Source organism: Fusarium proliferatum (assembly GCF_900067095.1).
Source record: "Fusarium proliferatum ET1 genome assembly, contig: FPRO_scaffold003, whole genome shotgun sequence".
NCBI lineage: Eukaryota > Fungi > Ascomycota > Sordariomycetes > Hypocreales > Nectriaceae > Fusarium > Fusarium proliferatum.
The window spans coordinates 3,363,259-3,378,323 of record NW_022194792.1 but is presented as its reverse complement, the minus strand read 5'-3'; the positions used below and the strand labels follow the sequence as shown (position 1 = coordinate 3,378,323).

At 49.7% G+C, this 15,065-nt stretch overlaps 4 protein-coding genes and 1 non-coding gene across 5 annotated transcripts; all 5 read left to right on the top strand.

Moving 5' to 3' along the window:
• Positions 1-181: 181 nt before the first annotated feature.
• FPRO_05936 (putative 26S proteasome regulatory subunit p58) lies at positions 182-2,032 on the top strand (the record flags this gene model as incomplete). The annotated part of the gene is made up of 3 exons (XM_031229207.1): positions 182-443; positions 513-1,837; positions 1,889-2,032. 3 exons carry the CDS (start codon positions 182-184, stop codon positions 2,030-2,032), a joined length of 1,731 nt encoding a protein of 576 aa, XP_031079466.1.
• A 449-nt stretch (positions 2,033-2,481) lies between these two features.
• tRNA lies at positions 2,482-2,570 on the top strand. The gene is given in 2 exon segments: positions 2,482-2,517; positions 2,535-2,570. It is a non-coding gene; the product is annotated as a tRNA-Trp (tRNA).
• A 1,002-nt stretch (positions 2,571-3,572) lies between these two features.
• On the top strand, positions 3,573-5,624 carry FPRO_05937 (uncharacterized protein; the record flags this gene model as incomplete). The annotated part of the gene is made up of 1 exon (XM_031229205.1): positions 3,573-5,624. The coding sequence occupies one exon, from the start codon at positions 3,573-3,575 to the stop codon at positions 5,622-5,624; it is 2,052 nt and encodes a 683-aa protein (XP_031079465.1).
• A 778-nt stretch (positions 5,625-6,402) lies between these two features.
• FPRO_05938 (uncharacterized protein) lies at positions 6,403-8,408 on the top strand (the record flags this gene model as incomplete). The annotated part of the gene is made up of 2 exons (XM_031229204.1): positions 6,403-7,533; positions 7,587-8,408. 2 exons carry the CDS (start codon positions 6,403-6,405, stop codon positions 8,406-8,408), a joined length of 1,953 nt encoding a protein of 650 aa, XP_031079464.1.
• Positions 8,409-11,335: 2,927 nt separating this feature from the next.
• FPRO_05939 (putative H+-transporting two-sector ATPase lipid-binding protein precursor) lies at positions 11,336-11,961 on the top strand (the record flags this gene model as incomplete). The annotated part of the gene is made up of 3 exons (XM_031229203.1): positions 11,336-11,447; positions 11,566-11,888; positions 11,956-11,961. 3 exons carry the CDS (start codon positions 11,336-11,338, stop codon positions 11,959-11,961), a joined length of 441 nt encoding a protein of 146 aa, XP_031079463.1.
• Between the last annotated feature and the right edge of the window lie 3,104 nt (positions 11,962-15,065).

Here is a 15,065-nt window from a genome sequence, read left to right as displayed (position 1 = left end):
CAGCTTCGGCACCGTAAATTCTTCAAGCCAATACCGTCCAGGCCCAACCAACCCAGCGCCACGACAAGCTGAGGCGCGCGCACGACTCACGGGTTCAACAGTATTCTCCCACTATCGCTATCAACAGCTTCAGCAGCCTCAGCATCGTGTTCTTGCAATACACACAAATAAACCCATCGTCATGCCCAGCAAGAAGCCAAGCAACAACGGAAAGAAGCCTGCCGGGAACAACGTCCAGAAAAATAAGGACGTGGAAATGACGGACAGCACAAAGCCCAAGGGCAAGAAGTCTGCCAAGGATGGCGATGAAGAGATGACCGTTGTTGTTCCTCCTTCAAAGTCGAAAAAGTCTGACAAGACGGCGGCCGACGCTGAAGGTGATGTGTCAATGGGCGAAGAAGAGGAAGAGGCCAAGGTTGACCCTGTAACACAGACTATCGCAGGTTAGTAGTTGCCGTCGAAGCTTGACAAGACCAAACCAAACAGTCACTGACATGCCTTTCCAAACGCAGATATTAAGAGCAACTTTGCTTTGATAGATCGTGCGGTTTCACTTTTCGACGCCAGATTCTCCCTTCGCGCCTTGCGATCTATCTCCATCATCCGCAAGCGTTTGACCCCCGATATCATTGCACAGGTCATTTCCGAGGCCTTCCCAGCTACCGCCAACTCGAGTGCTATTGTCGAGCCGCTCTTGTCCGCCATTGAGCACGAAGATGTTATTCTGGGCCGACAGAGTGGTTCAGAGATGGAAATCGATGAGGCGAAGACGTCTAGCAAGAACAGTGCCAAGAAAGAAGCCAAGGAACCCATTCCTGAGATCGATATTTTCCTTGGTATTCTTGTCCAGGTCTACCTCTTTGATTCCAAGCAGTTCCAGCGCGGTGCCGACTTCTCTAGGTACCTTTCGGACAGAGTCCAATCGCTCAATCGCCGTACACTCGACTCTTTGTCTGCCAAGGTCTACTTCTACTACTCTATCTTTTGCGAGCACATTGCACCTCTTCCCCCTTCTCCCCAATCACCCGTCGTCGCTATCCGGCCAACTCTCCTCGCTGCTCTTCGAACCGCGGTGCTGCGCAAAGATGTCGACACACAAGCCTCGGTTATCGTTCTACTGCTGCGAAACTACCTATCAACTTCGCACATCAATCAGGCTGATCTCTTGGTCTCGCATACCCAGTTTCCCGAGAACGCTGTCAATAACCAGGTAGCACGATTTCTCTACTACCTCGGTCGCATCCGAGCTATTCAACTGCGCTACACCGAGGCTCATGAGCATCTCACTGCTGCCACTCGAAAGGCTCCTTCTAGCAGCTGCGCCCTTGGTTTTGCTCAGACGGCCACCAAGCTGCTCTATGTTGTTGAGCTGTTGATGGGTGACATTCCTGACCGAGCTATGTTCCGACAGCCAACAATGGAGGTCGCTCTCCAGCCCTACTTCCTCCTGGTCAAGTCGGTCAGAGTTGGAAATCTTGAGGACTTTGAGACAGCCATTGCCGATCATGCCGATACCTTCCGACGAGATGGCACGTACAGCCTCATCCTCCGTTTACGACAGAACGTCATCAAGACCGGTATTCGCATGATGTCTCTGTCCTACTCTCGCATCTCTCTTCGTGACATCTGCATTCGCCTGCATCTTGGTAGCGAGGAGTCGGCTGAGTACATTGTTGCCAAGGCTATCCGCGACGGCGTGATTGAAGCTACCTTGGATCGCGAGAGGGGTTTCATGAAGAGCAAGGAGGTTGGTGACGTATATGCAACTCGTGAGCCGGGTGAGGCGTTCCACGACCGAATTCGAGCTTGTTTAGCTCTCCACGATGAGAGTGTAAAGGTTTGTTTCCCATTGACTTATGAGACAGGATAAGAGACTAATTCGCACTAGGCTATGCGATTCCCTATGAATCAACATCGTCTTGAGCTCAAGAATGCCCAGGAGGCCCGCGAGCGTGAGCGTGAGATGGCCAAGGAGATCCAGGAAGGTGACTTGGACGAGGATGATCTCGGCGGAGACTTTGATGGTATCTAAACTTTGTATATTGTCTCGGCTTGAGAGCGTTTGCTACCTATTGATCAATGCCCGTGGCTTCTCCTTGCCGACATCGCCAGGTACCGCTAGCTGCAATTTCTTTTAATGACCCGCTTAGAGTGATGGTAGTGGGTAATCTGCTGGTATACGTCGATAGAAAGGGGAGGGGTTGAGGTGGTTTGAACGTCTCACCAAGACTTCAGTGTATGTGTATTAAATGCTCGCACGGAGGGAATAAACTTGGAGGCATAGAATACTGTATCATCGCCGATGACATAGGAATTTGAACACTGTTTTCTTCAGGGTATTATTCTAAACTCAATACACTGCTTCTTTTAGTGAATAGATGCGAAGTTCTTTCTAGATGGCGGCAAGAATACCTTCTGCCAAACCATGTGGTTCGTGTCTCTGGAATATAATATGTCTTTGATTTATTATTGTCAACAAATGGGGAGCTGGCGCAACGGTAGCGCGTCAGATTCCAGCTATCAAGCACGGAGATTCCTGAAGGTTATCGGTTCAAATCCGGTGTTCCTCAAACTTTTATCATTTGAGTATAATTACCTAAGTATTTTTTTTATCTTTTTAAATAACATTCTTTTTAGCTTTATTACTTATATTACAATAAATAATATATATATAGTTTTTGCTTATAAGGTAATTAAATTAAGCTGTTAAATTAATTAATATCTTTATATATATAATTCTTTTATAAAGATAAAGGTAAGCTGAGTCTGCCTATAGCACGAGACACCTATTTAGTTTAGGACTCTATGGCACTCAGTTGTCAATCTTACGCCCTTGGATCGACGGGTGTGGGCCATATCCATGGTTGCCTTACATGCTGCATGATCCAAGCCACGATAGGATTCTTAAACACACTCTGTTTATATCCGATCAGTATCAAATCGATACGTATACGACAAACACACCAACACAAGGCGCTAGGAACATCAATCAATCTCAACAAGTCAAGAGTGGATGAGGGGTGATTAGTGTTGCTCTTGTCTTGGTGATATTATTATGCTGCAGACGACGGAGATCAGATTCAACGTGAAACCGTGAATATTTTGATTGTCATAACGCAGGCAACTTACACCTTTCCAACTTTGAAACTCATAACCGCATGATCACCCGAGAGCCCTATTCACGGCCCTTTCCTGAACACAAGTGGAGGCCGCCGCCAGAAGCTGCTGGAAACACGAGAGCATGTTCAAAGTTTGAGGTGAGGTTGACTCACTCGGCAAACAAGCCGCCAGTTGTGCACTACACAGAGTACGCCCTGCGTTTGACAGGTTTCAACAAGCAGCAAGGCAGTGACTGCCAATGCCAGGCCCCCCTTGAAAGTTTCGTTTAGTTCATCGGCGGTAAGGCTGAGCTTAACTCAATACCTAGGTAGTCAGCTCTATTGTGTCGGTATATAAAAGGCTCGAGGAGACTAGTGGGAGCCCTTTCTTCCTTTTCCTATCACACACAAGCCTGACTGCTTTGAATTCACAAGTACACTCTAGAACCTGAATCCAAAGTTGCGGACTTGAACATGGCTTCCGCTACTGAGCTTCGGCCTACTCAGCCGCCCTCATTTTCAACACATCAGCACGCAACACCATCTTTGCCTTTGGTACCATCGACCAAGTACCACGATGAGGTAGAAATGGACCTAGCTATCCATCTCGCCACGCTCTGCCGCAAGAGCCTTGTCGAGCTCGACTCGCATCTTCCTGGCTTCAAGCCTTCTCATCCTTTCACTGCAGATGAAATCGTTTCTCTGCCGCTTGATAAGCATCGGATCAACGATACCCTTCATGAACTCCCTCGGCGCAAATCTGCTCGTCACAACCTGGCCGTCGCTATTTCCTCCTTTTTGTACCCTGTGCATCAGGGTTCGCTGACAGCCATCATACGCTACGAGGAAGACCGTGTGCGCCTCCGTGCTTGGGCCGCCTTGCAGCGCAGGTATGACATGCTGAAGGCCACTATTCGCAACGGTCATACCACCCGTGGCCTGTCCAGTGGTGCCGCCCCTGGTGTCCAGGCGCCTGTTTGGGCCTCCCGTATCACATCACAGGGAGTTTGGGACCCTGCCAAGTATCCCATTTCTCTTGAAGGTGTGCCAGCAATCCCCATGCCTGTTGAGATCGCCCACGAGGCCGATCTTGCGCCATTCCTGAACCACCTTGGGGGTGGGGGCACTTCCAAGCTGAATGGTGATGAGAAAGGCTTCGAGTTGGATGATGGACGAGGTGAGCCTTACTATGGTGTGAAAGGCGCCGAGTTCCGCAAAGGTGTTGTCTATGAGGATGGGCGCATGGATCTCTGCAAAATGGTCGTTGGACCTGATCATATTGGTAAACTGATGGACTCACTTCGACCTAATGAGTTTGTACGCCACTTCCTCCTGGGCAATAACATCATCGGCCCTGCGGGTGCTCATGAGATCGCTAATTTTATCCACGACCTCCCTGGACGAATTGATACTTGGTATCTCGCTGGAAACTGCATCGACGGACCCAGCTTCAATATTCTCGTCGACGCCATGGTCAAGTCCGACGCCATCACCAACATTTGGTTGAAACGAAACCCACTTGGATCACATGCATCTGAGGATGTTTATCGACTCATAACTGGAGTTCGGAATCTGCGAACTCTTGATCTCGACCAAACTCAGCTCGGTGACCGTGGAGTTTCGGACCTGTTCAACCGCTTGGCAGGTCACAGGATGCCCGAGGGTGCGAAACTACCCCTGAAACATATCTATCTCAACGGCAATGGCATCTCAAATGAGGGTGCACAGGCCCTTGGTAGGTTCCTCGCATCTCCGCACGGCGGCTTGACGTCCATCTACATGTCATCAAACCCATTGGGAGATTCTGGTGCAAATGCCCTTGCTCAAGCACTACCCAAGGCACCGTATCTGACTCGATTGCTCTTACAGTCGATCGGAGTCAGCACCAAAGGTGCCGTTGCACTGTGCAAGGCTGCTACTGGCCATCCCGTTCTCGAAGTGTTAGATCTTGGACAGGCTTATGCCACTCATGATCTCGGGCAGGCCTACAACTACATCGAGGATGGTGCCGTAACTGCCATTCAGGACCTTGTCTCGGCCAAGAGCCGTCTGTCCTATCTCAACTTTGGACATATGGCAGTGGCACCTCCGGCAATCAATCTCATTTCAGAGGCAGTGCTCAAGAGCCCGTCGCTCGTGTTCTTCGCGGCCTGCCCAATTCTGCCAGATCCAGCCCTCAGGGCCGCAACCTTCAGGCCAGCAGTTGACACGACTTTCGCCAACCCAGCTGAGCCGACCAGGCCGCAGATTCTGATGAGCAAGGCAGTCCAAGAGCATCTTTCTGCCAATGTCAAGGCTCGGTATGGCGAGGAAACCTCGTACAGTCAGTTCATGGAGGAGGATAAACGCTGGCTCGTGAGCGATAAGACCGATGTGCGCAAAATCGACAGCGTGTACCGTAATCGCGATGCTGGTCTCGCCCGTCGCCGGCTCCTGACTCTAGTCAAAAATTGGGAGGAGGGTGACGAGACCCTTGACCGTGTCATGACAGCTCATGCCCCAACCTGCTCTTTGCGCCAACACTGAGTAACAGAAGGGGTCGAGGAGCAGTTGCTTACTTTTGCCTGACTTCGCATTGGAATTCTATTTCACTTTTTGAATGGTTGTTCCTTACATTGTTGGAATGTACCTAACCAGGAAGTGGAGGATAGGAGAGCATTTGCTTATCTAACTTGGAGAATGGATATTTTCGCTCCCTTGAAAGGTTGTTATAATTCTTAGAAACCTGCACTTCGAATTGAGTACGTTGAGAAATGTCCATTCTAACATGATGCATGGAGGAGTATACTTGCAGAAGGCTGTGGTGCTGTGGGTGTGGGTGGTAGTAAACTCAAACACCATGAGGCATGTTATGTTAGTACCTTGCCTAATAGCTGAGGTAGGTATCGCACGTGATAGACGTGGTTGTGACATGATAGGAAGCTTCCGCAACAGTTACCGTATCCCCCGCGTCACGTCTTGCCCTTGCCATACTTACCTACCTACCTTAGTACTAATAAGGTACAATACCTAGCCGTAGATCTGATCGCATGACGTTCCGTTCCCTTTCTCTCCAAATAACTCACAGACCCAATGTCGAATCAACCTTAAAGGAAATAAATCTTCCAATCATACGGATAAATAAACCATGTTTCTACGTGCGTAGCTTATCAGTCGCTAAAAACGCAAACCACTTGACAACACCTTTCTAGTCTCCTTTGATTAGTTGAGGACCTTAGACCAGAACTCCACGTCCAACTCCTAGTGACCTCCACGCAAAGGGCCTCTATCAACCACCAATTTCTAAATCGAGGCTCGCACAGCGATGCCTCAAAAGCGCAAGCGACCAGACCAAGATCCCTCTGAACAAGAATTGTTGCCTGCATCCGCACTCAAAGCAACATCTTCTGACTCTCAATCAAAATCCACCAGCGCGCGTCGGGCGACGCGTCAAACCCCAGTAATTCCACCAACACCAGTGACGCAACTACAACCTCAACCACGCACGGAAACGGCGGTACCGCCTCCTATAATACCTACACTATCATCAGCTTCTTCGAAACCGACAACCTCCCCAGAGCAGAAGCGGAGTCGTGCCTCCAACGGCCGTCCCCAGCTACCTTCATCACAACCCACGACGCAAAGTCAACACCCCCCTTCTGTGCTGCGATGGGCTCCGCTTGAACAGCCTGGCCCAGCAGTAAGGCCCCCCCCTCATCATATCCATCCAACAACGATGGCAGCCATGCCCCCACCTCGGCCGATTGCCGCTGGTCGTCCACCATCAGACTTGGTTGCGCCTGAGATCACCTATCATGTGCCCCAGTCGCATACAAACTCATTCCAGCGGACCTCAGCTCTTGTCCGACCTCATGGCCCTACGGCACAGCCACCACGTATACTCGAACGACCGCCGCCTCCGACAGTCACGCCAGTTCACCCTCCGAAGCCTCCTGTCCCACCCTCTGTACGGCCGCCTCTTCGAGCTGATCGCAACATTGATAAAGTCGTGTTGGGTAATATGTGCTTCAGTACGTGGTATCCTAGCTACTATGGAAAAGAGGTGCTTGGGGAATCATCAGGCAATCTAGGCAAAATAGGCAGCAAGGACCTGGGGGCCAAAGATCAAGCTACAGGTGGTAAATCATCATCCCGGCGGGATCGCGAACATCACCCAGTAGTTGATCGCCTCTACGTGTGTCCTACCTGCTTCAAGTACTCCAAGGAGTTGGTTGCCTGGTGTCATCACGTCCATGTGTGTGAGAGGAAGACTCAGATGCCTGGTCGGAAGGTATACACTCATCCACGGGGGCGCAGAAAGATTCTTGTTCCCCATGACAATAAAACCTCTGGCCCCAAAAGACGGAAAGGAGAAGGAAATATTCGGTTAGTAGAGGAGATCGTCCAGGACGAAGGAGAATGGAGCGTTTGGGAGGTTGATGGTGAAAAGGATGGGGTATGTTTATCCATTATGCCAAGGAGAGCCCCATTGCTAACTTTTGCTCGCAGCTCTTTTGCCAGAACCTGTCACTCTTCGCAAAGCTCTTCCTCGACAATAAATCCGTCTTTTTCGATGTCACAGGTTTTAACTACTTCCTACTTGTTTACACACCTCCGAGTCGATCTTCGCAGACTGCAACCGAGCCCGAGCCCGAGCCCCCTTCGCCTCGAATTACGGGATTCTTTTCGAAGGAGAAAATGTCATGGGATAATAACAACCTCGCTTGTATTCTCATATTCCCCCCATGGCAGCGAAAGGGTCTTGGTGCGTTGCTGATGGGGGCCTCATACGAGATATCTCGGCGGGAGGGTATTCTGGGCGGGCCGGAGAAGCCAATTTCTGATCTTGGTAAGAAGGGCTACAAACGTTACTGGGCAGGCGAAATCGCGAGATGGCTATTGACTATCAATATGGACTCAAAGACGCCCCAGAAAGAGGTCCTTGTGGATCTCAGCGACTGCAGTAAGGCAACCTGGATTCTTCCCGAAGATTGCCTCCAGGTGTTGCGAGATATGGGTGTTGTCGAAGAGGCCGGTTTGGGTCCAAGGAAGCCTGAGGAAAAGCCTGTCCGCGAAGCCGAGGCCGAGGAGAAGAAAGGCGAAGACACAACAAGGACATCGCCCACTGCTGACGGAGGCGCTAAAGAAGAGACCGTGCCAGTTGTCAAGATGGTGCCGCGGATACGGATAGACAAGCAGGCGGTCCGTCGATATGTGGCCGAGAATCGTATAAGCCTGGAGCGGATGTGTGATCCTGCTGGGTTTGTCGAGGGCTACGCGATCAAGGCACCCGAGGTAGTGGAAGAAGAGGTGGTCGAGGCGGAGGAGTGATGGAGTCCAGATGGAGTCTAGATGTTGTCATTGTACAAGTTGCTGACATGTACCTATAGATTAGACGCTTCGGCGATAGTGATACCCGTGCTCGAATTAGATGAGCTTCCTCTCATCATCATTGTTCTCTTTCTTTTTAGAGCTGGCAGGATCATCAGGGTCTTCTGTTCGCCTGGTTCTTGATCGAGAATCATAGCTTTATGCCAGAATCCAGGTGTGACTTACAAGGGACTCGATCATGCAGTTGAGTTTCTACGACTATTGTGGTTTACATAATGTGTCGGGATGCATGTTGACCACTTACCTACCTGTGTCATGCCACCTAGCTCAGATCGTGCCGAGGTCGAACGGGAAAATGTTCTCGATGCGGTCGGAGGCATTCAGTATGGAAAGGCGCTTCAGAATTGCATCAGGGAATTCAGAAATAGCACTAGTATCGTAATTGAGACTTCCGGCGCGTATTTGAATGGTATATCGAGGCCAATGGCTCTGAAATAGCCTTTGTTCTCATACCTAACTCTTGACAACCATCAAAGCCTGATTTAACGAGCTTTCCCAAAAGGGTAAAGAGCTTAGACAAGCTAGTGTAGTTTCGCACAGGGTCGAGGTTTTTCAAGCTCGTCCCGATTTTGCCCTTGCCCAACAGTGTGAGTACTGGCATTGGGACTGACACACCCCCTTGGGCCGAAGACTTTTCGTCCCTGGAAGTCAGCAATTTCTACAGTGCCTAGGTATGTATGTGCCTACCTAGGGGTTAGGCAGTCCAATCTCTCAGGCCCGAGTTGCCCCAGACTCCCAAGTGTTGTCCGTTGCAGATTTGAGATTCAAGATGAGATGCAAAATATGGGGAGCACTCCTCTTCTCATAGACGTGGGTATAGAGACAAGGCTGGAGCTACCATCATACAGTGTCAGCCTTTATTTTCACACGCAATTATTAGATATTCTGTGGCTGCGGAAGTGGTTATGTCAACGCAACTTGACCTCTCCATACTCTTACGAACCTTATCCAATGGACAAATGGGCTCTGTTCTTTGTAGCAGAAGAGCATAAGCGGTGCCATAGTCTCCTCAAGACGATGTTGCTGTAAGGTTAAATGTCGCCCGTGAGACCTGGTATATGAAAGGCAGTGCTTGACAAATTGAGTATTTAGTCAAAACGACATTACTCGTCATATCAACCTTTTCTGACTTTCTTCAGCCTCGCTGTAGTGCAATTAACTATTGCAGCATGTTGAAGGTTGCAGCCACCCGTTGCGTCCATCATTTGATTCGCGCACTGTCCCAACTCATCGACGGCCAAACCTAAATTCGATCTGGGCTGTTTGATCGAGCGGGAAAAATTTTTCCTTTCGCCCAACGATAACTAGTTAGTGCCTAGGTACGGATAGGTACTCCGTACAGAGTAGTAAAGGGCTAATAAGCTTTTCAGAACTACAGTACAGATCCAATCCTACCACTTTTGATGTACTACGGTTGTTCATCATCACAGAGCATATATCGAGAGCTCGTTGTCTATTCACCCGGGCTCCTTAACAAAAGTCAATTCCAACTCAATGTCTAATAAACAAGAGACAGAATGTTCATCGACCGCTCTCGCGAGATCAGCGAGAAGCCCAACACTTAAGTGCTTGATATTGCAGTAACTTGAACTTGTGGGAGATACGACCCCATTCGTACTGTACATGTCTTTTTCAATAAAAGCTTTGATTCTCGTCCCCTCCCTCACAGGAATCACTTTACCTTCACTTTGCGGTATCAAATGCTTCCTTCGAAGTGTCTATCACCATCCGTACACATGGGAAATTCGTTCCTTGATTCGCCGATTAGGCTCTGCAAAAGCCACCGAGAGGAATCTCACCTCGTACTGTGTCGTGTCACTGTACACATCGCTGTTGCAGCATACTCACAACCAATCAATATCATTTCTCGGCAGCATCCAATGTCCAGGTACTCTGATATCAATTCTGTTGTCATTCTGTTCTAGCCTTGGCTAGACAAGCGTCAGCACTGTAATGGTACCTCGTGTTATCAAGATAAAACTTCTCGACGACCTTGAATCGAGATGCTTTCCATAGTTGTATGATTTTTACCATTTCAACGGGGTTTATATGATTGAATGTGATCTCAATTCCCTCCTTGTTTTTAGGATACATCTCATTGAAGCTGCTGGCTGTATTGTCTCGGAAATCCGGTACGACCGTCGTTGTCCGTTGCCGCAAAATGTCTTTTTAGTCTTAGCTGTAGGGTTCTCGTTGTTCCGGCTTTGTCCCTCCTCCGTACCGAAATTTCACTCAATGTTGCGCGTTCCATCGCTGGCCCAATCTGTTAGCTGGCGCTCATTGTAGCCCTTCAACCATGATTCATGGTCCACCGCCAAGTGTGTCCCTCCGGTTGTAAAAGCCTCAGGCCTGAATGTCTCTCAATTCCTCCAGAGCAATCACAGCTCAGTATTGTTGTATCTCACTCCACCCGATTCCCTCCGACGGCTAAGCAGCCCGTGCAGAGCTCAATCCCCTTGCCTAATTCGCACCCGTGATATCATCCCCATTCCCATCATTTTTCAGCGGTCCTGGATTGCTGAATAGCGGGCAAATATCTTGTTTGTGGGAGGTTTTCGTCTGTTCAAGTTCGTGCTCAAGTCATATTCTCACCCGTGTTCGCCGTAACAATCATCTCTCCCATATTTATCGTTGTTCCCTTCTTCCCAGCGTTGCTCCGGCTGACATCCTCACCCCCCCTGACAATATCCACCCGTGTGGGCCCACCTATCCTCACTTTCTTCCCGGCTCCAGACGCTCTCTCTTCCCTTTTCCTTTTCCCACTACCGTCCTGTCTTGTGCTGAGCTCCGTATCTCTTTTCTTTAAACCTCCCATCAGCCTCTCCCTCTTTCAAACATCAACCATCTCCCCTCACACATCAATCACAATGGCCTCTTCTCGTGTCTTCGCCTCTCGCCTGGCCTCCCAGATGGCCGTCAAGGCCGCTCGCCCTGCTGTCCGAGCCCCCGTCGCTGCTGCCAGCAAGCGAACCATCTCTGGTAAGTTTCTGATGCGGCAAAAAAATTTCTTCGAGCTCAATTGAGCTGGTGTCGAACCCGACTCGATCGAACTTCGCCCATCACGATGAATGAACAATTCGCTCACAATCGATTCAAGGCGCCAGCCCCCTCCAGGCCATGAAGCGTCAGACTCTTCTCCAGGCTACCAGCCGCAACGCCTTCCAGGTCCAGCGCCGTGCCTACTCCTCCGAGATCGCCCAGGCTATGGTTGAGGTCTCCAAGAACTTGGGTATGGGTGCCGCCGCCATTGGTCTGACTGGTGCCGGTATTGGTATCGGTCTCGTCTTCGCCGCCCTCCTCAACGGTGTTGCCCGCAACCCTGCCCTCCGTGGCCAGCTCTTCTCTTATGCCATTCTGGGTTTCGCTTTCGTCGAGGCCATCGGTCTTTTCGATCTGATGGTTGCCCTCATGGCCAAGTTCGTAAGTCAATTTCCTATTCTCACACTCGTATTCCCTTTCAAGCATGAACTAACATGCTCCACTTTAGACCTAAGTTATTTCCCGGCCAATTGGGTAGGCTCGTGCCGAATGATCGAGTCAACGAGACAGAGGAGGCTGCTGAGCATAGTGCATTGTGCCATGTCCTGAGAAATTTGACATGGGTGCGCTTGATGCCAGCTTGCACGATAGAGGGGAGGTTGTCTTGTAATAGACGGGATAGAGATCTGGGAGTGACATTGATCATAGGCACTTTCCTATGATTAGAGTTGGGGAAATTCTGCATAATTCCTCCCAGGGATCAATTTGTAAAATAAAAAGCCTCATTCATCCCGCTTCTTCCAATGCATATGGATATTTTCCTTGTTCCACCATCACGAAATAAACGGTTCATCTGATAATCGTGACTTCACATATCGATGATCCCAATTGACGTCTCAATTAACTTTAGGTCGATGACATCGTTCCGAGTAGCTTTGTCCGCTGCATGAGAGCTGTAAACATGAGGCATTTGCTGAGCTCCCGTGGACCGGTGCCGGGGGCTGGCGGACTAGCCGGAGACAGTCTTGAAGACACTGTTCTTCCAGCTTAGCCGAGTTGACCCGGGCATGGTTGTATGGTCTGTAACACATAATGGGTCGCTCGGTGCTTGATGCCTGCCTTTCAAGGCACACAATTGCGATCGAAGTTTCTTCATGATATGAAAAAACAGGATCCACACGGTGTAAATTCTACACTCGCTAGCGTCTGTCGCTAGCCGTAGCGCACAGCAAAGACCAATAGGGCGGGCATGAGCGAGTCGTTCGAGTGGGTTAAGAAGCAACTGAATGATCTGTGGGATTTGATAGTGGAGCTGCTGAGAGGGTATGTAAAGAAAGCAAATCCACCTGACGACAAAGCCCCGAGCTGGTCTGGAGTGATTGCTGGGAATACTGGTCGAGATGCCATGCTTTCGAGCTCCAGGACAGTCAACATACCACTTCCGATGGGTTTATCGGGAAGGCTTGAACTGCAATTGAGTCGCATGATCTCAATGAGTATTGCTCAAAGTTCAATCATTGTAGTCTGACTGGTTGCACCATGGGGCACTGACAACAGCTTCGACGAAACGAATGAGGCTATAGCCGACAGGGTCCTATGCAAAATTCATCAATCAAACATCATCGAAGTTTCGAGGAAGGCTAGGGCGACGTCTCGAACGGAATGATACCCCGAGCTCGAATGGGCACCAATATGAGAAATAGACGGCATCTGGACGCGCGATGTGTTGCACAACCGAGTTGGTATCGACGGTTGCTTGTGGGGCCATAAACAATTTCTGGGCCCGGAAGGCCTGGGGGCAAGTTGAACAGCAGACGATGCGAACGAAGACGTGCCACGGAACTCCAGGGGCATTGGTGAGAACGGGTTCAAGTGAACAGATTGGGGGCGCTCCAGTGTGGATCAGAGGATTGAGGTTTATGTCGAAAATGTATCGTCGTCAATGACTAAATGTGTGTTGTTTTGCCGTCGACACACACAGAGGGTCCATTTCTCTCCCGATTTGCCTGTACCGAAAAAGCAGGGAGGCTCGGGCTTTGAGGGGAGTATGAAAGAAGAGAACTTCATCACAAACCTGGATACAGAATCCTAAGGCCCTGGTGAACTCTGGCAGTTGTACGCCTGTCTGTCTATTTGTCAGTATGCCGCGACGGGACCATTCATCTCCGAGGTCCTGCTTTGACTTGCTTTATAGATTATCGTGTGCTTTGGTTCAGGCCCACTCGACTCCACCGTTCTCGAAAGATTGGTGTCGTTCTTGCTGGTGTAAGTTGCTCAGGGCCACAACGAAGCTCAATACGGCCACAACGACTTGGAAATCAACAACACCAACAAGAAAGAAATCAGAAGGAAGAAGAAAGGGATGTGAATGCTGCATCTTGGGTTTCATCCCATCTCTTTCCCCTCACTTGGAATCACATGACCTGTCGGTCTTGTCTGGCCATTTACCACTCTCTGTAGTGTCAAAGGCATAGGCCACATCATCGACGTGATTCGGAAACCATGGCTTGCTCAGGAGACAGCGGATGTAGACGACGGCAATGGTGTGTGTGTGTGTGTGCGTGAGATATTTGCTGTCGGTGTTCTTCTCATCGTGCCTTATGTGAAATGGAACGCAACTGGGTTGGCGGAAGGAGCGGCAAGACGAGGGTAAAGATGCAAAAGGCAAAGAAGAAGGAGAGGAGGGGTTTCAAGACCTGGTCCTATTGTTATTGACAAATCCAGGTTTTGAGTAATGCCACGGCGACAGAGTGAGATTATCCGAGTCACCAAATGAGGGGAAGTCAACGCCGTGGCTGCCGTGCAAGAGATGAAGGGGGCAATCAGCCGAATAGGGTCTCCTGCATTTGGCAGGAACAGCCTCTGGATGGCACCTTCCCGTTTCCTGCGATTGGCCATTACCACCCATCCACGCCGCGTTCCTTGGACGTTGGGGTGCCATCGACCACCATCCAAGCCGTCAGCAGAACCCAAATGGACGCGTAGTGGTTGTGATTTGTCAAAGCGCAAGGGGAAAGGACATTCTAGCCTACGGTTGCCATTTAAGATATTTTAGCTTGTATAACTAGGTATGTTATTGTGAATAGCTCTAATTTGCTATTGCCCAGTACAATGTTTTATATGACTTCGCACGCGACAATTCTGAATATTATTTGCATTAAAGTCGGCAGTCATTACGGCCAGAAGCCATTCAAAGCGGGGAAAGTGGAAAATCCGGGGTAATTAGTACGGGTAACATTTGCCTCCCTTCCGTGGTGGAGCTGCATTGCCGTATCACGTCCCCGAGGGCAGGCATTGGGTGTACACCTTGTCCCCATCATTCGATTTTTATGTCCAAGTGCTTCGATAGCCAACAATTCGGGTTTTTTTTCGTGCATACTACGTAGCACAGTCTCCAGTATTATAGTGCGAGACGGCTGCCTACTTAGTAGGTAGTAGGTAAATACCCTCGGAGGTTATGCCCTGTTCGATCCTCGATGTACCCTCGACTGTGGCTCTTGACGCTAGTGTGGTTCGACAAACAATCAAAAGAAAACATTCTCTGCATTATAGACCTAGTTAGGGGATTGACAAAAGATAGTGACTGCTGGTCGAGAGAATGAGAAGAAACCTCTTTTT